Source organism: Erigeron canadensis, chromosome 1 (genome assembly GCF_010389155.1).
Source record: "Erigeron canadensis isolate Cc75 chromosome 1, C_canadensis_v1, whole genome shotgun sequence".
NCBI classification, from domain to species: domain Eukaryota; kingdom Viridiplantae; phylum Streptophyta; class Magnoliopsida; order Asterales; family Asteraceae; genus Erigeron; species Erigeron canadensis.
Genome location: NC_057761.1, coordinates 58,005,750 through 58,025,555, shown reverse-complemented (window position 1 = coordinate 58,025,555; position 19,806 = coordinate 58,005,750). Strand labels below are relative to the sequence as shown.

At 30.9% G+C, this 19,806-nt stretch overlaps 3 protein-coding genes across 3 annotated transcripts; all 3 read left to right on the top strand.

Annotated features, from left to right (window-relative positions):
- The first annotated feature begins 835 nt into the window (after positions 1-835).
- Positions 836-3,801, top strand: LOC122600205 (AP2-like ethylene-responsive transcription factor PLT2). The gene is made up of 9 exons (XM_043772886.1): positions 836-977; positions 1,132-1,552; positions 1,767-1,849; positions 1,982-1,990; positions 2,116-2,204; positions 2,313-2,386; positions 2,479-2,529; positions 2,631-2,707; positions 3,050-3,801. Exons 1-9 carry the CDS (start codon positions 836-838, stop codon positions 3,799-3,801), a joined length of 1,698 nt encoding a protein of 565 aa, XP_043628821.1.
- A 2,565-nt stretch (positions 3,802-6,366) lies between these two features.
- LOC122600223 (zinc finger A20 and AN1 domain-containing stress-associated protein 5-like) lies at positions 6,367-7,210 on the top strand. The gene has a single exon (XM_043772909.1). It carries the CDS (start codon positions 6,531-6,533, stop codon positions 6,993-6,995), a length of 465 nt encoding a protein of 154 aa, XP_043628844.1. The 5' UTR covers positions 6,367-6,530; the 3' UTR covers positions 6,996-7,210.
- A 3,234-nt stretch (positions 7,211-10,444) lies between these two features.
- Positions 10,445-11,743, top strand: LOC122600214 (cytochrome c-type biogenesis protein CcmE homolog, mitochondrial). The gene is made up of 2 exons (XM_043772897.1): positions 10,445-11,431; positions 11,559-11,743. The coding sequence occupies exon 1, from the start codon at positions 10,650-10,652 to the stop codon at positions 11,424-11,426; it is 777 nt and encodes a 258-aa protein (XP_043628832.1). The 5' UTR covers positions 10,445-10,649; the 3' UTR covers positions 11,427-11,431; positions 11,559-11,743.
- The last annotated feature ends 8,063 nt before the right edge of the window (positions 11,744-19,806 follow it).

The window sequence follows — 19,806 nt, the reverse complement described above, 5'->3', positions numbered from 1 at the left end:
CAAGTCTAAAGTGTATATATACATCATAAATTTTTTGTATTAATTTTAAATAAATAATTTATTCAAACGATCGACTAGCTTCTACCCAAAATATCTTATTTTGGGTTCCAACGGTATAGTACTACCATGAACCATTTAATAACTACTAAATTTTTACAAATTTCAAGTTTTGGGATTAAGATTTTTTTGAAAACATTACATAAGTTTGCTAGCCTTCTTGTGTAAATACATAATGAATGAAATCAACAAGCTAAGATGTTTACATAGGAGAATAAAGGCATGCATGTGTGCCCGCCTACAATAGTTAAATTTCACACTCGAATTCATTGCATAATTAAATATATATACTCAAAAACTATATATTAAATTAAATTCTGTTAGTTCTATTCTATAAGTATATAAACATTTGTGTGCAAGATATGGATGTCAGACTACTACTTAAAATGAACATTGCAAAAGGGCTTCTTCTATGAATCTAATTAGAGAGAGACAAAAGAGAGAATATATATAGAAAGATAAAGGAGTATTTATTTTATTAAATACTTCCATCTTTTTGGTTTACTTCTTTCTTTTCCTCTTCTCTTCGTTGTGTACTTAAATTCCACTGCCTTCTTCACACTTGAATTCTCTCCAAGTTTTCTACTCTACTAGGGTAATATTGCTATTAACTTTTATATATCTTTAACCCTAGCTAGTTGATTTCTTCATTCATCAATACTAGCTAATTAACATATAAGTTTGTTTACTTAAAGTTTTTGAGGTTAAACTATTTGCAGGAGCTTACCTAATATTAGCTTCATATATTCATAAGTGCAGAGTAGTAGAAGAAATAAGCATGAATTCAAACAACTGGCTTTCATTTCCTCTTTCTCCAACTCACTCATCTTTACCGACTCATCTTCATAACACTCAGTCCCACAATTTTTCTCTAGGCCTTGTTCATGATAACATGGCTGACACTCCTTTTCCTAACCAAGGTATATATTGCTAGATTATATTACTCATTATTTTTATCATTTATATTTTTAGGCTTAACCAAAACATTTAATTAATGGTGACATATGATCTTGATTCATGATCTGTTATTTGATATTTTATTTGTTTATGACATGTTATGATGACTATGTGCAGAATGGAACCTGATTGGTGCACAAGGAGGCAGCAATGATCAAGTGCCTAAAGTTGCAGATTTTTTGGGTGTGAGCAAATCAGAGAACTCAACAGATCTAGTGGCATATAACGATATTCATCAAGGTAATGACACGGATTATTTGTTCACAAACAACAGCCTAATGCCACAAGTGCAAAGCACCTTGTCCTCTACACCTACAAACTACGAACTACTGCCCGAGAATTCAAGCACTTTGCAGTCGTTGACGTTGTCTATGGGTAGCGGAAAGCGTTCGACTTGTGAAGCAAGTACCGGCGGTGATGATACTAGCAATGATACTACGACCAATACTACTACTAGTACTGCTGTTGTTGAAGCTAACCCTAGAAGAACTTTGGATACATTCGGTCAAAGAACTTCGATCTATCGTGGTGTAACTAGGTATGATTTTTCTTAACCTTAATTCATTTGTAGTTTAGTTTCCCGTGAAAGGCGGCCATAGATATATATATCATCCAAAATATCTACATAAAATCTCTAGACTTTATATGTTGGATATGTTTGCACAAAAAATAGCATGGATCAATCAAGAATCTGATCATTTAATTATTTATATATATGTGTGTATGAACTATATATCTACATCCATCTGCAGGCATAGATGGACAGGAAGATATGAAGCTCATTTATGGGATAATAGTTGTCGAAGAGAAGGGCAATCAAGAAAAGGACGTCAAGGTAATTAAACAATTAACTTAATTTCATTTACTCCGAGTTTTGATAGTGATGCAAGGTTTTGTGAGACTACTAACTTCTTCTTCATTTGATATGTGGTGGCGACGCTATTGTTCGACGTTTAATATGATGCAGTGTATCTTGGTAAGCTTGTTTGTGTCTTATTTTTAATTTCTTTCATCAACTTCTTGATTTTCAACGTGAATCAAAGACCTTTTTAATTAACTTAATTTAAGTATGTGATTATCTAAACTTGCGGGTCTGATCAGGTGGATATGACAAAGAAGAGAAGGCAGCTAGGGCTTATGATATGGCTGCACTAAAGTATTGGGGAACTTCTACTACCACCAATTTTCCTGTATATATACTGCCTTGCCACCCACACTCTTTAAATATGTTATAATTATATATGTCACAAAAGCTGATGACAGAAGTTGTAACTTAATTATCTATTACGTACATACAGATTACAAACTATGAAAAGGAAATCGAGGACATGAAACATATGACTAGACAAGAATTCGTAGCATCCATTCGAAGGTTTGCTAGCTAGCTAGTGGCCATACAAGTTTTGGTCAAGATTCACATTTTCATTTGGTTATTAACACTAATTATATTTTGTTGATTGACAGGAAAAGCAGTGGATTTTCTCGTGGTGCATCGATGTATCGAGGTGTAACCAGGTAACAAAGACACTAGTTTAATTAATTTGTCACGTTTTAATTAATTTATTCTTAATTTGCTCTAGCTCGACCTTACAAAATTTGAATTGATGATTGATCAGGCATCATCAGCATGGAAGGTGGCAAGCAAGAATAGGGAGAGTTGCAGGCAACAAAGATCTTTACTTAGGAACTTTCAGTATGTTCCTTGTTTATTAATTACGATTACTATTTATTGCTTATCCATTTAAATACAAACCTATATGCATGAACCTACAATGTTTCTAGCTTACCATGTGGATTACCAATAACGGTAGCTATAGTTATTAACTTCATAAAAAAAAAATTAAAAAAAAAAGAAGCAAAATCCAATCTTTGGGCTTTGTCCCTCATTACACGCTCATTGTTTTCCTGCAATTAATTCATTCTTGTTTTAAAAGTATCTTTTTTATAAAAAAAAAACATACTGGTATATATATGTATATATATTGCCTCTTAATTTGTATCTGCTAATGATGTAGAGGATCCATTAATTATGCAGGCACTGAAGAAGAAGCTGCAGAAGCGTACGACATAGCAGCCATAAAGTTTCGTGGCTTAAGTGCCGTTACAAATTTTGACATGAGTCGTTATGATGTTAAGAGTATACTCGAGAGTAACACGCTTCCTATCGGCGGAGGAGCTGCAAAACGCTTAAAAGAGGCCCAAGCACTCGAGTCGTCGAGAAAACGCGAAGAAATGCTTGCTCTTGGCTCCGGTTTTCCCTTTGGGAACTCAGCCGCGGCGGGTGGTGTGCTACAAGCCTACCCTCTTTTACAACAACCATTTGATCAAACACAATCACCACAACCTTTGCTAACTTTACAAAACCCTGAAATATCTCATTATTCCACACAAGACCCTCATTTTCACCAGAATTACCTTCAAGCCCATCACCATCACCCTTATAGCATGCATAGTCCTCACCAATCATCAACCCAAACACCTCAATTTTACAATAGCTATCTTCAAAATAACCCGGTTTTGCTACATGGTTTGATGAACATGGGCGTGGGTGGATCTTCTTCTTCGGTGATGGACGGTACTAACAACAATGGTGGAAGCTCGAGTGGGAGCTATAGCGGTGGAGGGTATTTAGGTAATTTTCTTGGACAGTCGGGGAGTACAGCCGAGGAGCTCGCGATGGTTAAGGTTGATTACGACAATTTGCCAACCGAAAACTATGCCGGATGGTCTGGGGATTCATCGGTTCAAGAATCAAACCCGAGTGTTTTTACAATGTGGAATGACTAAGCTAGCTAACTACTCTTGTTTAGAAAAAGATTGATCATGACCAAGCAAAAGGTCGAGTTTTCTGATGATAATAACACTTCTTATTTTTGTTGTCTTTGTAATGGCTTTTTAACTTTAATTAATGGAATGGATATTCCAGAGGGTGTAGTAATCCAAATTTTCGTTTCGAGCTACATTAATTAGTTTGTTAAATTACTTATAGTTGCAGTTTGGCACCATGTCATAGGCATATATATATATATATATATATAGTTAATAATGTCCAAAACATTCTTATTACTTTTGAAGGTGTGTTAGCTCATCATGACTTGAACAAGTTGCACATCTTCATTTATTTTTCATGCAATCATTTTCGTTTTATATAAATATTATACTCGTACTAGACACGTGTGTACATATATGTCATGAATACACATGCTTGTACGTGTAAGTAGTCAAGAATTCGGAAAATCGTAGGTTCAAAGAAAATCAAAGCATTGAAAGAGGATTCATGTAAAATAATTTAATGTTTGACATAGATTTAAAATCTGTGTAGATATATTCATAATTCTACATTGAAAAAGTACGCAAACAAGAAGATAAAAAGTTATGCATGAACCCACGGAGCTGTTAATATGTTAGTCGTTAGGCATAGAAATACAAACAGAAAAAAAAAAAAAAAAAACTCGAATGGGCAAAAGGATTTAACAACCATAGTTGATGTAAAATCGATCCAGCTGGATCAAGTAACCATTGAGTAAAGGGGAGAGACGTCTATCCATCACTAAAATTAAAAAGGGAGATTCGATCCATCACGATAAACAAAATCAGAGTCTCAATTAAGCCCTAGATTTGGGGTGAAAAAGTATGATCGAGTTTGCTAAGAACATGTCCATGATAGAGTCTCAATTAAGCCCTAGATTTGGGGTGAAAAGTATGATCGAGTTTGCTAAGAGCATGTCCATGATTTGATACCAAGGTAGGATGTTTGTGAATTCGTTTTGAACTGATTATTTAATAATTGCGTTTATATATCTCAATGAAAAAATGTGTTTGACAAAATAAGTGATTAGTTTTCTGAAAAAACACAGTTTTAGAAAAGCAAGTTGAGATATATTTTTTCAAAACGAAGTTTTTAAACGCATAATGTATTTTACACCCCATTAGAGATATCTTTATATAAAACTTAAACCCTATAGTAGATGTATATAGTAGATGTATATAGTAGATGTAGACATTCGTAAGTAAGAAAATATGTGATCAAAAGATATACTGGTAGTCAGGTATGACTTTGTTTGGGAAATTTCAATTTTAGTGAAATCTAACTTTGGGCTTTATTGACTTTGTCATGTTGGGCTTTAGACTAATTAATACTCATCATGAGTCGGCAATTCATCACATAGATTCTTTTGATGAAGGCTTAAGAGTTTGGGCATTCGGCCCGTGGGGCTTAAATTTGGATAATGGGCTTTTGCTCGTAAGTGGTTAAGTTGTTTCATTGCATGGTCCATGGGGTTACATCTTTTTGCTTCTATCACTATCCAAATTTTCCTTTCCTTTGTTTATTAAATATTAACCAACTTTATACATATTGTTATGAAATTACACACACACAAAAAAAATGAGTCCGGTCAAATTATATAATAAATGAGTAACTCTTTAAGTAACCCTTATTTGTTCCCGAATCTTATGACTCTAAAATTAGACCAAAAATGAGTCGAGTCAAATTATATGTATAACAAATGAATAACTCTATAAGTAACCCTTATTTTTTCCCGAATTTTATGAGTCATACTATGTCTTAGTATGAGTCAAAATGAGTTCCAAACTTGGGAAAATCAAATGAATGAGTGTTGTAGTTTATATTTATGATGTGTATCCAATATAATATATTATATGTGGGGATGAAAATATAAAATTATGTGTCATTTAAGTTTTGGTGTGAACTCTCACGTCTTAACATCTACCAATTACAAACTTAAACGTTGGATAATCTTATATTCAATAACTTAAGTGTCGTACAATCTTATATTCAATTTTTTTCATTATATTTCTTATATATTTATATCAGTTAGATGTAGTTTTGATATTTTTGTGTGAATTTGGAGATAAATTATAATTCTATGGAGTACAAATTGAAAGCTATGCAGTTTTTTATAACAAAAAGATAATACTTAAGAAATATCCGACGTGGACGATTCAACTCGTTAATATCGAGTAAAAAAAGTTTGATAAAATCTACGTGTATGGCTCACATGAACAACTCAGCTGGCGGCCAATGTTATACACGTCATCGATGATCTAAATTCCGCTTCATTTCCCACTTACAATCACATGGCCATCTCCGATGCGCGTTCCAATGGAAACCCCCCACTGGGCCCCCTATCTTCCCATCACCACCCTTTTCGTCCATTTCTTCCTTCCACCCAAGTTGTAAAGGCCGGTCATGGGTTATACTCATAAAGTTATACTTATAAAAAATGATACGAGCTAATTTAAATAATAAAATTAAGATGATATCATTTTCAAAAAAATGATAAAAATATGACAACCCCTTTTATAGGTGACTGGATGAACAAGTCTTGTAAGTTATATACTCCATTTACTAATCTTGTTTTTCTCCTTCACTTCTCTCCCATCCTCTCTCTCTCTCTCTATCTATTTAAACACATACTTTCTCTATCTAAAAATTTCTTAATTTGTATCTATACAATTTTTTGTAATTTATATATATATCTGTATATTTCCGGATGGCTCAAAACAAAGAGAAAGAAGAGACGAGACAGCTTAAAGTTCCCGAAACTTTATCCTTATGTACACCATCCATCCCTTCTACACCAACAACAAATCAAATCACGCCTGATGAACACAGACCGTTGGGTTCACAAGCATCGGATGTATCGGATCTCAAAACCGATGTATCCGTTGACTCTAGACCGACTACCGGAATCTCGCCGGAAAATACGGATCTGCCCACGGTTCCGACGGTGGATGATGATTTGAGCAAGTCGAGGAGACGTGAGGTGAATCGATGCTCAGGCTGCCGGAGAAAGGTCGGACTGATGGGATTCAGGTGTCGGTGCGGTGATGTGTTTTGCTCCGATCACCGGTATTCCGATCGACATGATTGCAGCTATGATTACAAGTCTGCCGGACGAGAAGCCATCGCTCGTGAAAATCCGGTGGTTAGAGCCGCTAAGATCCTCAAAGTCTAATTATTTAGTTTATAACTGAAGGACGAAAAAAAATGTTTACAAAACGACGTCGTTTATCTATCAAAATGAATTTGTATGGTTTGTTTTCCGGTTATTTGTAACGGGAGATTGGATGTGTTCTACGGGTGGGGGGATGAAATGTGAAATTTGATAAACGGTGAAGGGTATTGTTGTCAATTTGATTTATTATGATAGTGAAACTTTTTCTTTTTATATATTTTGGTGTGCTCTCATCATGAAATATTATATTTATTTTTCTTTCGTTTTCAATTCCAAGCTGCAACAAATGAAAGGATATGGAAATATATATATTTGTTAGCCAAAAGTAAGTAAAAGACAGCGAATAATGTCGACATGTTCGATACAAATTATGGGGCATAGTTGTATACACACGTGGGCCATGTTGGGTGACATGCAATATCACATGTAGCAATTCTCAATTTTTTGTGTTAAGTTTTTTAATTAAAAAAACTAAGCACCCAATGCTTCAAACATGAAACTAGAATAGACTCGATAACGTTTTTGATGGAATTGATATGGAATTGAAATCTATCAATGAAATTTGATAAAATTGTAATATAAAAGTTTTGAAATTTATCTTCTCTTTGGTTGACATAATTCAATAAATATCGGTTAACGAAATATGAATTTAAATTATTACAAATGACTTATCCTTTGTTAAACTCTTGCTCAATATAATAAAATAGTATTATAAGACTTATATATAATAATAATAAATAATATACTTATTCATAAATACATAATATATATAAATTTTCATAATAACAACAAATATATATTTTTATTAACAAAATAAAACAATTAAATAATAATAATAATGATAATAATAATAAAAGTTTTAAAAAATTAATAATAAAATATAAGTAAAAATAAAAGTATTAATAATATTAATAACAAAAATAATAAATAAAAATAAATATATGATAAAGATAATATTAATAAATATTATCAATATTAATAAAAAAATTAAAAAAAAAAATAATAATGATAATAATAAAAAACAAATGTAATAAAAAGTTATAATAATTAATAAAATTAATAATAATAGATAATTAATAATAAATATATTAATAAATATTAATAATAACAATAACTTATATATGATAATAATAAATAGTAATGAATAATAATATTAAAAATAACAAAATGTAAAATTAATAATAATAATAATTTTTATTATATCAATATTAATATTAATATAATAATAAAAATAGTAATAAAAATAATAATATGAAAGGGTCTTTTTGTTAGATATTTGAATTTCATTGGAATTCAAAACATTCCATAGGTTTTGTGCTAAATTCCATGTTTTAAGGAATTTGATGGAAAATATTGAATTTCAATTCCATCAATTTATTCTACCAAACATGGTAAAACTTAGAATTCAGATTCCAATTCCAAGGAATTTCTTAGAATTTTGTGAACCAAATACCGTCTAAGCATCAAATATATGAAATTTAGTTTAGGTATTTTTATATTTTTGGAGGACATCCTTAAAATGTTTCATTTTTAAAAACATTTAAATTATAACTTGATAACTCATTAAAAAAAATCCCAAAGAATATAAACAAAAACTTGAATGATCAGATACTACGAAGAAACTCCAAGAATTAAAATGTCAAAAGTTTAAAACTTCTAAAAGTTAAACTATTATTAATTTACTACATAATTCGTAAAAGATCTGGATATGATTATCTACTAGTTCTAATACCCGTACGATATATTGTAGATATATAGATTGTATCATAAAGAAAATTCGAATATGTCTCATACATGATTTGTAAGTATAAAATAAATTGTTATTAAGATAAATGATGATCGAAGCTAAATTATAATATATACTAATGGTAAATAAAATATATGTTTAGTTAAAATTTTGGATTAACCTTAAATTTTTAGAAGCACTTTAAAATCAGAACTTATAAGCATAGTAGATGATGACAAATAGCCTTGTAATTTCGGATCATAAACTTGAATTTTTGAAGTCTTCATAATATAAGTAATAAGAGTTGAAGAATTGAGAGAGAAAAAGAGACAATTTATTAATGAGAAAACGATTAATCAAATAAGATTATAATGTCTTTTGTATTAATAAAGCCAAAAGTTAGAGTTTAATTTTAAATATAATAAGAAAATTGAATTTATATACAACTAAAAAAACTAATTTGAAATTATAAACAACTATAAAAGCTATTTTAACAAAATAAATAATTTAAAAGAATGATCAAGGATTACGCCACGTGTCGTTTCAAGAATATGTCAATCTTGTTTCAGTTTATTGGTAGACGTGATGTTTAATATGTGTATTATTTATGTTAAAAAAAATATCTGTATTATTTACATATATCAAAATACTCGTAAGGAGTATATATACAAAATAATTTTGTAATTTTTATGCTATGCATAAGGTAAAAATTCGCCATTGGTAGTCTAGTATGTATTAATCATCTTGTTAGATGTAATTTCAAAGATATATATTAATATATTATATATTATAGTTTCTTTAGATAAATCATAGTGTATGAATGACTAAAACGACACGATATACATTACTCTCTGAACGAATGATAAGATTTTCTATATTTTGAGTAGATACGGTCATCATCTGATGACAAAAATTCTTGTTTAGTGCAATATTGATTGTGCTTTATACCAAGTTTCCAACTAATCAAGTAGCTAGGTTGAGGTCGTCAAACATAAACATTTTTCATTAAATATATAAAATTTTACAACTATCTACATATTATTTAAAATTATATGAATGTGATAAGTGACTTTCATTTAATCTCTTTTTTAATCATACTTTTGAAAATTATATGAATGTGATAAGTGACTTTCATTTAATCTCTTTTTTAATCATACTTTTGAAATTTCCGTCTGTCACACTTATAAATTAAAAAAACTTTTAAGCTTATAAATTAGAACTAGCATTATACTTGCACAATGCGACGACAGTGATGGTGGTGGCGGCGTTGGTTGGTAGTGGTGGTGGCATGATGGGTGGTGGCGGTGTGGTTATTATTGTAAAGCAATGTATTTATTTTAAAAGTTGATGGGTGTATATTATAAATTATTTCATTAAGTGTATTATAGGTATTTTAAGTGGAGATATTTAAATTAATGAATATAAAAAGAAGTATTAATTAATTTATTAACGATAGAATGATCATTTTATATAGAGATATTTTTATAAGAGAAGTGTTGCAAAATGTTAGGATAGAGAGTATGATAACTTTTTTAAAGAAAAACAAATATGATGCTAGAAGCATATATATTTTTCTCCATTCCTCCTCACAATAAATCACACGTCTAAATACAAAATCATCCATTCACAAAATCATGCTAGAAGCATGCTTGTTATCCCCATTTTTTTAAAGCATTATAGATGATCAATGTGAAAACTGATCTAGATGTTTGGGATAAAAAAATATTAAGGAAAATTCTACAGTGTGTTGTGTGTTCTATGCTAAGTTTCCTAACTACAAAATCGTCAAAGAAAGCGCAAAGCAGCCGGAAGTGGATCTTTGTTCATAAAGAGCCATTTCTTGTCCCTCAATTTTCTTCCCCAAACCCTAATACAAAAAACCATACCCAAAATTCATTTCAATTTCAATTTCAATCAAATCAAATCAAATGGCGTCGTCATCACGTCTGACTTCAAGATTCATCTCTCGTCTTCTCCAAACCAAAACCCCCAATTCCCAAACACGCACAATCTTCACAACAATCCGCAACCCACAATCTCAAACCCGACCCATATTCAACCCCCAATTCCGTTACCTCTCAACCAACCGTCGCATCCCGACCCGACCCTCCAAACCCGACATCGGCGCACGTGCCCGGCAGATGCAAAACCGTAGACTATGGACATACGCGATCACCTTCAGCTGTATAGCAGGTTTTATCATAATAGTCTTAAATCAATTCGAAGACCAGTTAGTTTTTTACGTAACCCCAACAGACGCATTATCGAAATACGTCGAAAACCCGAATAAGAATAAATTTAGGTTAGGCGGGTTAGTGTTAGAAGGCAGTGTGGCGCACCCTGCGTCTTCGCACGAAATCGAGTTTGTGATAACTGATTTGATTACTGATATGTTGGTTAGATATGAAGGCCAAGTGCCTGATTTGTTTAGGGAAGGACATTCTGTTGTTGTTGAAGGCTTCGTTAAACCGATAACGGATAAAATTAAGAATGAGGTTGGTGAAAAGAGTGTTTCCGAGAAAGCGAGAAGTGTGGATTGTTATTTCTCGGCTAGTGAGGTTTTGGCAAAACATGATGAGAAGTATATGCCTGCCGAGGTAGCTAATGCGATCGAAAAGAATAAGAAGATACTCGCTGCTGCTGCTGAAGACGAAGGTAATAAGGATCAGAGTGATGGGGGAAAGGAAGGTGTTTCGAGCTCGTAATTTGGGTTAGTATGTGTTCTTCTTTGTTTTTGCAGAAAGGAAGTTTTATATATATATATATTTATATTGATGATATTTATTATACGTTTATACGATAACTGGAGTAGATTAATGAGGTTGGATTTTTGTTAGTGGGAAGGAAGAGAAGTGAAAGGCTTTAAAAATGAGGATTTTTGGATTAACTATCTGTTGTAGATTTGATGAATTTTGTTGCTATTGTTATGGGCATGGATGTGTCTGTCATTGGATTTTGATTCTCCGGTTGAATAAGAAACATTTTTGAAAGTCTTCTATGAAATAATTGTATGTTGGTGCTATATGTTGTGCTTGTTTACTAGTTACTTTTTTTATACATGTTTTTGTTCTCTATCTTATGTTCTTTGTGAGGAGGACGGTTTGCTTACTTTGCGACAGATTATGCGGTTGACACCAATAGCCAACTTTTGTTTGTATTTGGAGATTTGTTTCTGCTAGCATATTAGGACGGGATTCTGATTTTATAGTTTGCTAAAGATCCTTTACCAATGGATTTGTAATCCACCTTCATTGGTAGTTTATTAAATTATGGAAGTAAGAGGAATAGATGATATCAATTTAGGTATAGAGTTTAACGTGATGCTGGAAAGGCTTCTTTGGGAAATATTGCTTAGGTAACCAGGTAAGAGTAGGAAATACAGTGTAATCTTCTATATGGAATGACTTGATTCTAATGCAAGCATGATGCACCATCAAGCTCAAGTCCACTATCATATACATGCATGCATGATATTAAAGAAGGGATTAGTTTCCTCGAATGTAAGAAACTTTGAACAAATGTCTATATTAGGAAATAACTAAAGTTGTGTGTATTGTATGTAAACAACTTTGAAATAATGTTTATTGTATGTAAGAATTTCGTTTCAACCAACTAAAATATGACAAGTGGCACCTGTATATGGTTGCCACGTGTGTTTCTTACATACAATAAACATTTTTTCAAGTTGCTTACATACAATACACATAACTTTAGTTTTTTCCTACTATAGACATTCGGTCAAAGATAGTTACATTCCAAGAAACTAATCCCATTAAAGAACAATGGACATAGAGTGCCTAAAATTCTGGATTGAGCACTAAAACTGTTGCTTTCACACTTAACATACTGTATTTAGACCAAATCTATTGCATCTTTTCTGGATGAAGTTTTTTAATATTGCACAACATACCATAGTTTTTGTCTTTTCTATTTTTGTGTATTGAGCTTGGGTATATATGTGTGACAGTGCAACTGAATGAAGTGGTAGATTAGTGTAACAAAGTTATCATCTTTTTTGGAGATCAAGTGAATCAAAATATTATTGGTCAGCCAAAAGCATAAAAGAAGTAGAACCCTACAATTTTACATGTTTTAGGTAGGGTTATTCAATTAACAGTCATGCTATTAGAAATATATGATCTTTTTATCTTTGCTAGTCTGCTACCTAAGCCTTGTCGAGTTTATGTCCGATCACCATGTAGGTGGTAAGCCGTAAGGGTGAGATAGGGTCGGTGGTGGGATGGAAAGATTGATTATGGATTCAATCTTAAAAACGGGCTTAAATTCCTGCGTTTATTCTTGTGCATTGGCTTAAAGTTCAAATTTCTACTTATGAAATAGATGACAAATTTTAGCAAGATATTTCGATCCAAACTATTGGAATCATGCATACTCTTACGAATGTCTTGTGCATGCATGTGGTTTTGGATTTGAAGTGCTTCATACCTGTTTCAGGCCATCTACTTGAACACATAACACATTACACTAAAAGAGTTAAAGTACTTTGGTTTTACAATTCTGCTGTTTATTCATCTATTTGCTATAGAAGTTTGGATTAGCAGATTTTACTTGAAAAAGTAAAAGGGCTGTACATATCAAGTAGTTGGTAGACATGTATAGATGATACAGGAATATACTTTAGACAAACGACTAATGCATCTCTGTTCTAGACATGTATAGATGATGGGTTTCTGTTGCTGATGCTATCCGTTAGGTCATTTCTCTATTATATTGTCAAACAATTGTATGGAGCGAAAATGGAAACATTAAGTTTTCTAACTTGCGAGTTGACAACGTGAGCCGGTTCATTGGTTATCCATTATCTCATGGCAGTCGTTCATTAACATCATATGGGATGTGTTTCTTTATAAGGATGTTGTGGGCATTAATAGCATGGATGTGGTTAGTGAATAATATATCTTTCCTGCGATAGCCATCTTTTGTGGATATCACGCGTTGATCTGCCACCAGTCTCTCCCCGTCATGTCCATGCTCTCACGTCACAGGCTCTAAAACTGGAATGCGGAATCGTTAATCAAGACTAGGACGTTATGCACTTTGGGTTTTATGGTGTTAACTAAGTTGTGCATCTATGAATGAGGAATTCTTATAAGAGCCTCAACTCTGAATCATCCCTGGGTGGGAGAACCTTTCTCAGTGATGTAAGTGAAGAGAAAAACATGTGCAGGATGATTAAGTGTGTGGTTAACTGGTTATTTAAAGAGGGAGAAAGGGGGAGTGTTTGGTTGTGGTGTTAGCAGATCAAGATTTGTTATCAACATTATGGAGAATCGAATGACTCACAAGTCACATCTCATTTTCTTGGTTTTAAGACCATTGTTTAAAGTTGTGAGGGCGTATAAGTTAAATTTCCTTCAATAATTATATAGAAGTATAGATTGTCGATTAGAAAACTGATATATGGCTTTGAAGAAACGTTTAGATAAAGCCCCCAATCTATAGAGATAGTGGATAATGGGGTAAACCTAGATACATATAATAGCTGATGAATGGATCGGCGCTAACTCTCAAATGGATTATATAGTTAATACTAGATTTTAGACCCGTGTTCAACATTGGACATGGGATTTACGATATTATAAATATTAAATCTTTATACATTTAAGTCATAAATTATAATTTTGTAGAAATACGGTTTTAAGTGTTATATTTTGCAAGTTGTAGTACAATAATCATAGGCTCGTCACTGTCATTATAAGCCTAGATATATTGATTGATATGTTTGTCGTAGTCATTCCACAAGGCACATGTTATATATAATAATTTCTCTATTATAGAATATTTTGAAACCAGTTGTACTCATAATGTAATATTATTATGAAAAATATTTAAGAATTAAAATATAAACATACTTGTGATTCTGTACTTGACATTCAAGTATATGTATTTGATCATGATGCGGACCCAAAACACGTATAAGATTATTTTCAATCACATGTCCTATAATAATTTGATTACAGTTAGAATTGTTTCTATATTCTTTGATAACAATTAGGACTCTTGATTTGAAATTCCTATTGTGTTTAAAATGATGATGTTATATATCATCTGTTATTATGTTTGGGATATGCATTTAGAGTTTAATAAATGTTTATATTAAATATTAAACTAAATATTAATATTTATAATTTATAAAAATCTAATATAATATTTGTTAATAAGTCATTAGGTTTTGAAATAAGTTTCTGTAGATAATATTTCATATGGTAAACTTTTTTTAATTAATTAAATGATTGCAAATTTTAAAGAATTCTCTCAAGTAATGGCTAAAGTTATATATAAATTAAGTATTTAGGGCTAAAAAGTGTAAATTATTGATGAAAAACAAAAAAGTGTAAATTAATGAGACTTTTTCTACAAATTAATATAAATATCAATATAATAATATATTTGGATAATGATCATCAAGATTTTTAATTTGTAGTTTATCTAAATGATGACATCATCAAAAGTCAATTTGATGAAATTGAGTGATGTGATTGGTTAATAAGTCATTTGTTCAACTGTCCTAAGATAAGATTAAGATTACTGAACTAAAAAAATAGACTAGTAGAGTCAGTATCCAATGTCTACTGGTAGCTCATTTAGAAGCTGTTTTCTTTGCGTTTGTGGGTCATATTACAGTTTTGGTTGGTCTAGCTTTGATGTTTAACAGTTTATTATACTACGATTGAAGGAGGTTAGTTAGGCTGATTTTGTTAGCTGTAAGAAAGAGGGGTGCAAGGTTTTACTTGAGGATTTTTGATTTAGCATTTACACTAAACTTGATGATCTTTACTCCTACTGCTTTTGGCATGGGTGTTAATGGATTCTGATAAAGTGGTTGAACAAGAGACCTTACTGAAAGTGGTTGATGACACACTTGTATGGAAGTATGTTGGTACTACATGCAGTGTTTGCCTTGCAAATTGATGAGTAGTTTTTTGCAAAATAAGGGTGTCCAGAAAGCTTAGGGGGCTAATGAATGATATGTTTGCTTTTCTGAAAGTTAACGAACCGTGTTATGGTTCCCAATTGTCTTTCTGTATAAAGAATCTGGATTCACTTGCTTCGTGACAGATAATGTAGTTTATGCCTTCTGTATAAATCGTGAGTTTTATATGGTTTTAATGAATCGTATTTGATAGTAGAATAGACGTGCTCGTTGTGATTGTAGGCACCCATCTAGAAAGAGTTTTTGGAATATAGATGTGATACTGCAACTTAATTAAGTGGCTTATTAGTGTAACAATATTATCTATATGTAGAAGATATGCACTGGCATTTGGTTCACATATACCATGATAGGAGCAGAAACTACAGTTTAGCATATTTTTCGTTTTCAAATTTCATGGCACTCTATCGTATCATCAGATACTTTTTGTGATTTCTTGTTTATGCATCTGATCTTGGAATTGGGGTGCGTTGAGTCTCTATAAGGTAACACCAACTTGCACATAGATTATGCTACGAATGGATAGAAATGTCCATTGACATTAGACTTTTTTCTGTTTATAGGCCAGATCATGTTTTGTGACGATCCTCTGTTCAGATCCTTGAAACAATATTATGTAGGGTAAAGATGGAAACATCTAAATATTCTGAACCTTAAGAATAACAGAAAATCCACACTACTGCTAGTTTTTAACTTGGAAGATTGACAACATGAGTTGGCTTGAGTCATAGTTGTGTAAAGATTGACAACATGAGTTGGCTTGAGTCATAGTTGTTAGATGCTGTTCACACCCCTTTTTTTTGTTATCCATAATACATCATAGGTTTGTGTTCTATGATGTACATTGGCAGTTGTAAGACATATATCCAATGACCCAGTGGTTATGGAGATTGAAAAACGTATTCATATTCGTACATGGTTGGTATCCACCAATAAACTAAAACATGATTAAGTCATCTTTTGATCGACACGTGACGTGTTTCTTAAGTGACATGTGTCAGTTTAAATCTTTATCTATATATATTTTTTAGATTTTAGATTCCACATACAACTAAACTTTTAACTATTTAATTAATATATAGATATAGATTCATAATATAATTATTACTCTTATATTAAGTATTATATTTATTCATTATTACCATAAATATAGATTTTCATCATCAATTTTATTTTGACGATAAATTTAATAATTTAATATATCTACTATAACATTAAACTAAAACAGGATTGAGACAATCTTGAAACGACACGTGGCGTAATCCTTGATCGACACGTGTCCTTCTAATTAATTTATTTATATTAGATTAGTTTTTTTTAATAATATATAGATTCAATTTTCTTCTTAGACTTATAATTAAATTCTAAACTCTTGACTTATAGATACAAAACACATTATAACCATATTTGTTTGATCGTTTTCTCATTAATAAAATTGTCTTTTTTTTTTAATTCTTCATCTCCTATCAATTATATTACTTATAATAATAAGTTATTAACATGAATACTTCAAAAATTGAAGTTTACGATCTGAAATTACAAGACTATTTGATGTCATCCACTATGCTTACAAGTTCTTATTTTGATGTGATTGTAAAAATTTAATGTAAATACAAAACTTTAACTAAACATATATTATATTTATCAATACTATTAATTATAACTTAGTTTCGATCATTGGTTTATTTTAACCATAATTTATTTCGTACGCACAAATCATGTATGAGGCATATTCATATTTCTTTATGATACAATTCATATAACTACCGTACATCGTACGAGTATTGAGACTAGTTAAAAAATAAAACTTGAGGTCAAGTCAGATGGCTTAAACACCTATTATTATTCAGTATATAACAATACATATAAATTATATCTTTATGTAAATTTTTATAATATTTGATGGTGGCTGTCGAGTTGGATAAGAGATGGGTATGGTAAACATTTTGCATTTTGAATTTAAAAGTAGTTTAACTTAACAATGATGTTGTTATAAGATGTTATAAACAGTATTGAAAGATACAACATTGTATTATACAGTTGAATGTAAGTAAAATATTTGTTAGAGAAAAATATACATCGGTTTCATGTAGCAACCATGCGTGCCTGCGTGGTTTTCCAAGGAAAAGGCAAACATTTTTATTAAAAAGAAAAGTGAAAGAGTGAAAGAAAACAGTCGCTGGTTTGTCACATCAAATACAAGACACATGAAGCATGCCGTGAATCATTTTACGGGTATGTTTTGGAGCGTGGGTCATTGCAAACAATGAAAACAGTCGATGGTTCGCGTATCATAAATATAAAAATATATATATATATAAAAATAGGGATATATACCATCAGACATCCACTCCAAGTCTCCAATAGACCAATAGTGATTGCTGACATTAGAAGAGAGGGCCCGGGTCTTGGATCATGACCCAACAATAAATGTATCCAAAGCAAACAAACGACTTCTACAACATTTCTGTTTAGACCATCAAACCAAAACTGGAAAATTATCAGCACTGATAAAAAAAAGTAGAATTGATGCACGGACGATGGTTTGAACAAAAACAGACGAGTTAGAATAGATATTGAATTCCACAACTATTTAGACACTTTCATGTTTTTTTTTAGCCGGGATAGATGTCTAAATCTTTTCAGATATCATCTCATCAGTGTGAACTAAGCCATTTAGTCTATTTCCAGAAAATGGACATGATCTTTCCTCACAAGTGTTTAATGCAAGACTCAATTGAATTGTTCGTTAGAAATTAACAAAACACGAATTTTGCCGTTAAAGAAAAAGAAAAATGGTAACAACATAGGGTAATAATAGTAGAACTTATATTTAGAAACAGCAAACGTATATGTATACTAGTATACTAATAGTATATATATACTACTAATAATAGCATATAGGTTATTCTTTAGATAACAAATTTAAGAAAAGTATAAATAATACTTTTGTTATATATATATATATATATATATTGAAAAGTTATTTTGAGAACTCTTTTTTTGCGAGAACCTTTGAGAACTTTTAAAATCAAGCCCAATCGATGATTATTTTTTACATGCAAATTGTTTTTTGATTGTTTTCTGAATAACTTATGTGTAATTTTAAAGTTTATAATTGTGTGGAGACATGAATTATCATCTGTTATACAATTATGTGGAGATTTGGATTCTTTATCACATGTGCACGAATATTGCTATGATTACATGTGATCGACTTGCATACATGTGATCATAGCAATATTCGTGCACATGTGATTAAGAATCAAAATCTCCACATAATTATATAACGGATGATAATTCATGCTCCACACAATTATAAACTTCAAAATTACACATAAGTTATTCAAAAAACAATTAAGAAACAATTTTCATGTAAAGAACAATCATCGGTTAAGTTTTATTTGAAAAGTTTTCAAAGGTTCTCGCAAAAAAAAAATTTCTTAAAATAACTTTACTATATATATATATTAATGGGTAAAAGTTATTATTATTATTATGAAATTATTAGTTAAACATAAAATTCAATAACTCAGGATATATCTCAATAATTAACTGTAGATTTCAATTAAGACAACTTTATTCTCACTTAATAAAGTAAATAAATTAATAGGTTTATAAAATTTCTTAAACTCTTTAATTATTAACTTTAATAAATTAGTAACCATTTATATTAATATTAGATGAAGAGAAAAAATCAAAAATATTTTAGTTTAATTGGCTAAATTGTTTGTCTTTTATTCTATTTGTCACAATAACGTTGAGTTTAAATCCTAAAACTTCAATGCTTTTTTTACTATTATTAATTTAATGTTAAAATTTTTAATTATGTTAACATCATACTTAGGCATATAAAATAATATTTGAAGATTTGAAGATCACATGGCTTTTGAGATTTTTTTTTTTTTCTTTTTAAAGGTAACATGGCTTTTGAGATGACATAGATAAATTCATATATTGAAATTTTAACTAAATAGTACTCGTATAAACAAATGTTAATAACAAAGAAAGAAATGGCCCAATGTCATCTCTGTGGATTTTAAACCTAAATACCTTAATGGTATATAGGAGAGGTTAAAATGTAAGCATATCTTATCTCTGTAGAAAAGCTGTTTCTATTTTCTAGCTAG